At 42.3% G+C, this 10,052-nt stretch overlaps 1 protein-coding gene across 1 annotated transcript in view; it reads right to left on the bottom strand.

Moving 5' to 3' along the window:
* The window catches only part of LOC115871020 (nesprin-1-like), a 196,492-nt gene that overhangs the window by 89,185 nt on the left and 97,255 nt on the right, over positions 1 to 10,052 (bottom strand). Inside the window, exon 4 of the mRNA XM_045294562.1 lies at positions 5,181 to 5,264. Coding sequence (XP_045150497.1) covers positions 5,181 to 5,264 — 84 coding nt within the window. The remainder of the gene's footprint in view (positions 1 to 5,180; positions 5,265 to 10,052) is intronic.

Here is a 10,052-nt window from a genome sequence, read left to right as displayed (position 1 = left end):
GTGAATTAACCTGCAAACGCAGCCTTCTTGGCTCAAAGGGCATAAAAACATGAGTGTGAATTTCAAGCATGGTTTTGGGAATACCTTTTGAAGAAGAACTGAGGAAAAAAACCAGGAACTATTGCAAAGCCGTGAGACTACAAGGGTCAAGTCCCGTACTGATAGATGACGGTAATTAGAGGGCATTCTGAAGCCATGGCATTCTGCTTACATGCCTAATGAAGCATTTCTTTCCAAGTGTTCTCAATTCTGTTTTCAAGTGATTTCTTAGGTCTAAACAAAACATCTCCGTTTCAGTTCATCTGTATGGGATGTTTACCCTTCTTTTCATAAGCCCTCAGCAAAGTAGAACAAAATGAAGAAGCACTCATTACCATTGTAGCTCAATAATTTTCATTAATAATAAAGTTTACGGGGTTGTAAACGGTTTTCTCTATAAAAACAGCCATCAAATCCAAAACCATTCCCCCAATACTCTCTATTTGAATTTTAAAATTTACTAGTCCTATATGAGAGAAATAATACACACATATGATTTTTGTTTAAGATTCATTCATTCAATTTGGTGACAAAAAGATCTGAAAACTGCCATCATTTATAAGCTCATGCATCTTCTGATTTTAAACTGAGTACTATATAAGACATATGATTCGTGTTTGTGTAAAATAAAGAACACCAGTGTCCTCTTGTCTTTTATAATTGAACTAAATGTGACCATTATAATAATTTCAATTGCTTTGTTTATATCTTCTGTAGAGTTTTCTCCACACTCAGTATATAACAACCATAGATTTATGGCAAATGCTACTACTGTTGATTAATGCATTCCACAGAGGACAGATGATTTTCTTTCCTTGTACACCACTGTGGTAGTTATATAATCTGTTATCAATTCGAGAGGATTAAGAGTGAAGGGGAGGAGTGTAGCCTGTCAATCAGGTTGCAGATGGATGACCTCATTTGGAGGCATTAAGGAGATAAGTAGCTCACTGGAGGCAGGGCCCAGGTTCACTCCCTGGGAGACATTGCAGCTGACAAGACATATGGAGCTACTTATACTAGCTACACTAGTGCCCTGAGCTGGAGGAGCCACATGGAGACGCCTGACAGGGCTGAGATGCTCACAACATCACTGGATCCACAAGACTTCCCACCCACTGGCCTGTGCTCTTCCTGCATTCAGCATCATTGCATGTGTTTCGTGAGTCTGAAGAGAACTTTATAGATCGGTATTGGACATATGCGCTAATATCAGATTTATGTACATAATCTGGACTGGGCTGGGATGTTTTTCTTTATCTACAATTACTCTTTATGTAAAGCATTTTCTTATACACACATGAATATCTATGAATTAGTTTCTCTAGTCTACCCAGACTAACACAATCATTCTTTTAAAAAATGCCACTGAATATAATTTGAATTTTCTACCGACACCTATATGCATGTGAAAGATGGACATGGAATAGAGAAGACCAAAGAAGAATCAATGCATCTGAATGGTGGTGCTGGTGGAGAATATTGAAAGTACCATGAACGGCTAAAAGGAAAAACATCAGTCTTGGAGGAAGTATGGCCCGAGTGTTCCTAAGAGGCACCGATGATGAGACTTATCTCACCTACGATGGACACGCTGTCAGGAGGGCCAGTCCCTGGGGAAGAACGTCATGCTTGGTCAAAGAGGAATGCTCCTCAGTGAGATACACTGATGTGCACAGTGGCTGCAACACTGGGATCAAGCACGGGAACAACTCTGAAGACGGTGAGGACTGGGCAGTGTTTGGTGCTGTTGTGCACTGGGGGACGAGGGTTGGAAATGACTTGATGGCACCTAACAACAACACCTGTCTCTGGCGGTGGTACCTTGTAATGTATCCCAATTATTCTGGAACCTAAAAGGAGCCTGGCAGTGTCGTGGTTTTGCGTTGGGCTGCGATCCGCAGGATAGGCAGCTCAAAACCACCAGCGGCTCCACAGGAGAAAGCCGAGGCTTTCTAGCCCCGTAAGCAGTGACCGTCTCCTCAGGAAACCGCAGGGGTCGTTATGAGACAGAATTGATTTGATGGCAGTGAGTTTGGTTCTTTAATTGTAGAACCTAAAGGTTGTTTTGTTCAATTTTTGAAAGGAAGTGTTTTCATAATCATCTTCGATCCTAAAAACTATGTTTCACACAATGAATTAACGGAGCCTAGGTAAAAATTCTCCCCGTCCATGTCTTAAAAAGTCTTTTGCAAAACCCCATGGGATTTGTAATGAATCCTTCACACCTGAGGAGTCTTGGGTGGGGGATGGAATGGCATCCAAAGAGATGGGAAATGTTCCAGAAGCCAGAAAGAGGATGGAGTCATGTGGATGGACACAATGAGAGGAATGTTTCAGATTAGTGGCGCTCCAAGAGTGGTCCCTAGAATAGCAGCAGCACATCTTCCGGGAACAAGCTAGAGATGCCGGATCTGGGCCCTGGTCCCAGGCCGGTGAAACCAGAAACTAGGGCGCTCGAGCCCAGTCTGCTTCACGAAGGCTGCTTGGTGATTCTGATGTTGGTAAATGCTTGAGAACCACTGCCCCATGAGATCTGCAGGTGTGTTTTTCCTGAAAATTAGAGGCCCAGACATATTTCCAAAATATTTTCAGTATTTGGTAATACATTTCCAAAAAAGATAATAAACAATCCAGAGCACTGGCTTTTATCAATACATCTGAGAATTTCGGGTGACTGGATCCATGCTTCATTGAAGTAACTAGAGTTTGAATTAAACATTCACTGCCCTCTTCCAGTGATCGACTGGGGCCACTCCGTGCTTCTGCTCACCATAGGTGACCTTTCCCTCCCACAGGCTTTATGTCACCATTTAGGACCGCACAGGAGCATGAGTTTATGCTCCTGGTATTCTCTATGGCAAGATTTCGGAAGGGTAGTTAGGTGGTTTGTACTGTTGTTTAGAAAGATCCATCTGGCATCCCAATGGAGAAAGCAACTTGGATACTGGGTACAATGGTGACGGATCTATTCAGCAGATACTAACTACTGTGTCAGTATTTCCTGTCAATAACCTGAAGACACGTGAAAAAATAAACAGCGTATTAGCTTGGTTTTCTCAGACGTCTTTCAGAAACAAAAATAAAGAATCCGTTATGGTTCAGTCCACTACAATTTATGGAGACCACGTGCTAAAAGAACAAACCAATCTGTCTTGGAAGAAATACGGCCAGAGAGCTCCTTAGAGGAAAGGATCACGAGACTTTTTTGTTACATAGTTCACACGTCGTCAGGAGAGACCAGTCCTTGGAGAAGGACACATGGTGGGTAAAGTGGAGGAGGAGTGAAAAAGAGGAAGGCCCGCTAGGAAATGGGGCGACACACTGACGGCACCAATGGGTTCAGGCACAGGGCCAATTGTTGTTACACGTGTGTAACAACAGCACATGTGCATCAGAATAGAATTGGGCTCCACAAGGCCTTTAGTAAATTATTTCCAAAGTGGATGGCCAGCCCTTCCCTGTGAGGTGCCTCTGGGTAAACTCGAACTGCTTGCCTTTTGCTTAGCATCTCGTGCTTAAACATTAGCACCACAACCACAGAAGTGTTGGCATCATTCCTTCCACCAAGCTCAACAAAAAAGGACTACGTAACTTTCCTGATATCCGAAGAAAGAAATGTAAATGGAAGAACACAATTAAGAACACATCAAAGACAAATTCCTGGGGGAAAAAACTAGGGGAGACATAAATTCTTATAAATCAGAAAACTGAATAATAAGAGGGAGGGCACCAAAGGCTCTTCAGAAATTCCCTCCTCCCACTAGCCAAGCGCTCTATAAAGCAATGAGATCAAGAATCGTGAGAAAGGGTGGTTGTGAAATCAATGCTTCAGGCTTTTGGCTGTTTTGCTTCCGGTCCTTGTTGTTGTGGTTTTGTTGTCGGAAATTAAAAGAGGTTAAGAAATTTGTGGGGACATAGATGAGGGTCTTGGATGTTATTTGGGATTCAATGAATCACATTTTGCCCTTGGTAACCTAAACTCCAAAGTCACTGCCCTCTAGTTGATTCCAACTCATAGTGATCCAATAAGACAGAGTAGAACTGGCCCAGTGGGTTTCAGATACTGTAAATCTTTCCAAGAGTCAAAAGCCTCCTCTTTCCCCCCATGAGTGGCTGGTGCTTTTGAAAAGCTGACTTTGAGGTGAACAGCTCAACGCATAGCCTACCACAATGTCCTATTTCAAACCGGATTAATGAACTTGTAACACTGAGCTTTATTTCATATGAATTGACTTTGTAAAAATATGTCATCCTGTGAAAAAATTATTATCGATGACTTTCATAGCTTGTCATCAAATCTTTATATCAGGCTTCATCAATTATGATGAAGTCTCTTCTAACAACTACACCTCAGTACTTAAGTACAGCTGAAATGGAAAGATGGAGGGCCTACAGAACTCTATCTACATACCCAACTCAACAAGTCTTCCGTCTGCATCTTCTGGAAAACTCATGCAGGGAGACCAGGAAAACGAGAATCCCTCCAAAGAAAACCATTGGAGGGATCCGGAAACACTGCGCGATCAATAATGCACAAAAACATAAAGACGTTCTCCTGTACCACCTTAATACTTAGAATCCTCCTTGATCATGAAGTGCAGGTGATTAACTGAATCTTATATTGGTTTCTTGTACAGTAGAGTTACTAGATTGCCATTTCCTTAAGGACAACATCGAAATTCCTTCTGTTTTGCGTTTTTAAGTTCTTTTCTTATAGGAAGAGCCCAACCAAGCTCACTGCCAGCAAGTCATGGAGACCCCAGAGGACAAAGGAGAACTGCCCTGGGTGAGTCTCTGAGACTGTACTCCTTGACAGGGGAACAAAGCCTCCCCTTTCCCTCAAGGAGTCTCTGGTAGTTTCAAACTGCCGACCTCGCAGTTAGCAGCCCAGTGTGTAACCACTACAGCCGCAGGACCCCCTTTCTTACAGGAAGCGCCTTGTAAACATCGGTGGGGTGAAGGGATGGACCGAGTACGTTACTTAGGAGAGAATGACTGAATCGAAATGGTCAAGCATGAATGCATCCCCGTCCCCCGCGTGTTTCCGTTGTGTTTCTCACATCCCCGTCCCCCGCGTGTTTCCGTTGTGTTTCTCACATCCCCGTCCCCCGCGTGTTTCCGTTGTGTTTCTCACGTACCTTTCTTCCTTCAAGGAACTTGAGCGCTGTGCCGATGTTGGCCACAGCGTGGATTCGCTTCATGCGGCGTCCTTGTTCACAAGGCTGTTGTTACAAGGGACAGAGGAGGGGACGAATCAAAATGCACATCTTAAATAGTTATAAAAACAATTTGAATGATTTAAAAATAACCTTGGAGAGTACCGGAGAAGAACAACCAGCATTGCTCATTTTCTATAAAGATTGGCAAATTAAAGAAAGTGCCATCCTCCCAGTGTTCTGAAGATGTATTAATTCACTCAATAAAAGACACGTCTTCAAAAAAAGAGACATGCCTTTTCAGTTTATCTGCTAAAGTCTCTGTCTTCTACACTTCTGTCAGCCTAAGAACAGAAAGCCGCAGAACACCTATGCAGTCTATTGAGACTTTCCTTCACACCTACAAGTTGGTAAGTATTTATAGGAAAAGGTCTCCTGGTCACTCATCGTTTGTTCCCCAGCCACACCATCATGGAAAGACAGATCGAGACAGTATTAATAACATTTGTGGATCTGCATGATCTACATATATGGAACATATGAGTCCAGGTTAAGAAACAGGACTGTGAGATTGGAAATGGTCTTTACCCAACACTATGTTTTGGTATGTGAACATAGTAGATTCGTTACTGCATCCCTGGTTGCTATTAATAATCTCTTGTGTGCTTTCGACGTGTCATGCTGTTAATGTGAAGCATCAAAATCAGTTCAATGAGGAAGATACTAGTGGTCCCCTTTATAGTTACAGAAACTATACAGATAACAGGCTCAAAACAAAGTATCTTTTCATCCCCATTTAATAGTACAGTAGCCAACTGTTCTATTGCATACTTTTAAAACAATTATTTTTAAATGAGGATTGATTTTCACTTATTTATTTTTCAGTTAGTCCTTGTTGGAACCACTAAAGAACATGGTGAAGTCTCATCCAGGTCAATGCTCGCCCATGATCAACTTGGTTATCATAATTCTCTTTGATGATATAAAAAGCACCCATGAGCCAACCAAGTAAAATAAAGCCAAGACACTTAGGTGTGACGGCCCTATCTTTCACGGCTGCCCCAAGGCCATCCCTCTGCTTCCGACATCAAGGGGACCTTCATTCAAAGCCCAGCCCTTGCTTTCTTTTTATACGTGCTCACTTCCTGCATATGCGTGCTTAGAAACAGTACTTATTCTAGTTTGTCTACTCTCTCTATAGGGTATCATTCTGCATGAATCCTTTCAGAATCACTTTTCCATACACTATCATATTACTGGACTCCTCCATCCTGCTGCCTGTCACTGTATTGCATTCACTTTGACAGTTACATCACTTGCCATTTATCACTTTCATTTTGTTGTGAATATGGGTTATTTCCAGATTTTTTCTATTGTCTTTATGTTTATTTGATCATTCTTGTACATTTTATATTTTACACTTGTATAAAGAGTTTCTCAAAATATGAAGGAACAATTGCTGGGTTGGGGAAATGAGATACTAGAACTTCTGAAACAATGCTAAATGTCTCACTCTCACCTATGATGCATTAGTAATTATATGGCTCAATATCTTTTCAACCCTTGATATGGATAGATTGTTTAAACAATAATTGACTGTCTAGAAAGTGGTCTTACTGTGGTCCTCATTTGCATTAATCTGATCCACATTTATCTGAATATTCCACCATCTTCACTGGGAACGCATGTTTCTTCTGCGAAGTATCTAATCAAGTCTCCCAAAACTTTTTCTCTTGGGGTTATTTGTACCCTTAGTGTTTTGTAGGTGTACTTTATATATCTTTGATATAATTCTTTCTTAATACTTTTACAAAATGAATGTTTAACATCTTCAACTAATTCATAGCGTCTTTTATTCCTTTCTTTAAATATTCTTAATTTCAACATTGTCAAATGTATACATCTTTTATTTCATAGTTGATGTCTTTGGATCTTATTGAATAATCAGCTGAAACCCATGTTCTAAAAGATGTTCACTCATATTTTCTACTCTAAGTTTAAATATTGTTTTTGACATTTAGTCCATGTATAAGAGTCTTCAAAAAGTCCATGGGGAGGGGAGAAGAATGAAAACATAATAGGATTTTTCCATAAATGTTTTGAAGTTCTTATTACATATTTTTTCTATATGTCATCTGATTAGAGTCAAATTTCTCCTTTTTCTATTAAAAAAAGAAACAAACCAAATACATGGCCACGGGATTGATTCTGGCTCATCGCAAGCCTTCGGAGGGCTTCGGAAGCTATCAGTCTTCACAGGAGCAAATAGCCTCATCCTACTCTCTTGGAGCGGCTGGTGGTTTTGAACCACCAACCTTGCAGTTAATAGTCCATTGCTTACACGACAGCACCACCACAGCTTTTCCCATAAGGATAGACCTTTTTTTTCTATTCCATTTTGACCATTTCGCAATCTCATGCCCACTTTTACATACATATCTTATTCCGTTTATGGATTCTATTGCCTTTGTCAGATTGCATCCGGCTGCCTTAAATAACAGTTTCATTTTAAGGCGTGAAGTTTAGTAGTGCAAGTATGTTTTCTTTCTTTTTCTTATTCAGGCAAGTGCTGGCTGAATAACCAAGATCTAAACATAACCTATTTGTATTTACTTTTACATACGTTGACCTGCCATAACGATACATTCTCTCTCCTTCCCAACTGCAGGTAGCCCTGGTGGCACCCTGGTGATGTCCTCAAGTTCCAGGAACCCAAGAGGAGAGCGAATTTTGGGAATGATGAGGGCCACAAATGTATAGGTGTGCTTTACGCAATTGATCTATGTATTGTGATGAATTGTATGAGCCCCAATAAATTGATTAAAAGATATATATATAACAAAATGAAGTCAATAAAACCATACTTATCAATTAAAAAAAAAAAGAAAGAGCAGTAGTTCGAACCCGCCAGCTGCTCTGCAGGAGACAGATGTAGCAGTTTGCAGCTTAATGGGTTAGGGCCTCGGAAACCCAATGACCTTCACATCCTAGTGCAGGGCCAGCGTAGCTCGCTCATGCGTAGGCCTGTGTTTTCCAAATCCCGTGGTTCCTATGTCTCTGCATCTCCCAAAGCAGAGCTGGAGACAAGGATTTGAGTGTGTGGCTGGTTGGAGAAGTGATCCCACATAGCAGCGGGGAGGACGAACATACGAGGACATACAAGGGAAGAGGGAATATCCATCAGGGTATGCTTCTGAGCTGGTTGCCATGGGCAACGAGGGCTCACGCACCAGCTGGCAAGTCTATAAGAAGCATTACAAGGCATGTGTAGAACGCACCTCAGGATTGGCGCTCGTCTCAGCAAGAGAGGGGGTGCTATTCACGGACACCCCGCTCTATCAGTTGAAGTTTCCTTGCAAACTCAAACCCAACTCGCTGTTATGGAATCAACTCTGACTCAGGACTATGAATTCTCCCACACTTCAGGACTGCTGTGTGCAACCTGTGGCTTTGATAAAGCTCTGAGGCAGAAATGCAGAGAGCTGCCCCAGTGCTTGAGACGAGATGGTGCCAGGTGTGTGAGAAATGCCCGCCATTGCTACCGCTGGAACCAGGGGTGAGCCTAGATGGGACACGGGCACACCAACATCTGCTACAGTATGAGTCAAAAGCGGACTGATTCACTCCAAAGTATTCTCAATTTCTACTGAGTTAGCTCTGTTTGCTGCCACCAAGCAACCCATTCTAAAAAGTCCGTGTGGGGATTTCCTATCCCCTCCAAAAATTACCTGGAGATTGATTTTTATCCAGGAACGCTCATTAAAAAGCCAATTACTCACACAACCATCATTAGAATATTCTTGTCAATAAGCAAGAGGAACCATCATGAAAAATCAGTCCCCCGTTGCAGGCCGTGGGTCTGTCATCTTACACATCATTCTGAAGGCTATTCTTTTTAGCTCTTTTTATTCCATTATGGTGCACGTCACTCACCAGTCATTTAAGTTCACCAACTACTGACTGTCCCACTGCCCTGAAATGCAGAAGTACGAGCCAGCATAAGTAAATAAATACTGCATCCTTTGAATAATGCTAGAGAACGTGCCATTTATAGCTCATTGTCCCTTGTTATCCTTCGGCTGGCTCGGTGCACATGAGAACAAAGGACTAGGAAGACGTTGTCCCTCGGACACACATGACAGGCAATGTCAACAAGAGCATGGAAAAGGCCACGCTGCTATCAAGCTTAAGTTTCAATAAAGAACAATCAACACACAGATAGGGAGCCATAATTCTTCCTGAATCGAAAGCAGGCACTGACAGTATAAATGTTGCAACTAATCTTCCCAGGCACTGGGCAAGCACAATAACTAGCTACCTTTGACTGATAGAGGTTGCGTCATTGTTTTTCATCCATAACATTTCAAATCTAAGAAGGCACCCAAAAGGTCATGGGGTAAATTCCATTATGTTTTAGCTTCATTTTTCACATGAACTTTTGTTTTAAAGCCCCCTCACATTCCTTGTTCCTAGAAATGATCGGGTACTGCCAACTGCAGAAGAAAACTTGCTCTCTAGGGGCGACTTCCCTGATACTTTCAACCCCAAGTCCATCCATCTCCACCCACCCCCCAAATACAAACTCACTCCTGGTGTGTTGATTCTAACCCAAAGGGCCCCTCTAGGACAGAGCAAAACTGTCCCCAAGGGTTTCTGAGATCGTGAGTCTCTGCTGCCGCAGACAGCCTCATCTTTCCCCCGTGGAGTGGCCAGTGGTTTTGAACTGCCATGTGTTCAGCTAGCGCCTCAATGCTTAGCCCACAACCCCACCAGGCCTCCACTTTCAACCCCACAATGCCCAAATTTCAAATGGAAATGCTTTGGCAGGATGACCATGGCAGGGGCGGAGGGGCG

Source organism: Echinops telfairi, unplaced genomic scaffold (assembly GCF_000313985.2).
Source record: "Echinops telfairi isolate 266 unplaced genomic scaffold, ASM31398v2 ScPeMD7_3533;HRSCAF=4204_0, whole genome shotgun sequence".
Lineage (NCBI taxonomy): Eukaryota > Metazoa > Chordata > Mammalia > Afrosoricida > Tenrecidae > Echinops > Echinops telfairi.
The sequence above is the reverse complement of the archived record's forward strand: the minus strand, read 5'-3'. Positions and strand labels throughout refer to the sequence as shown.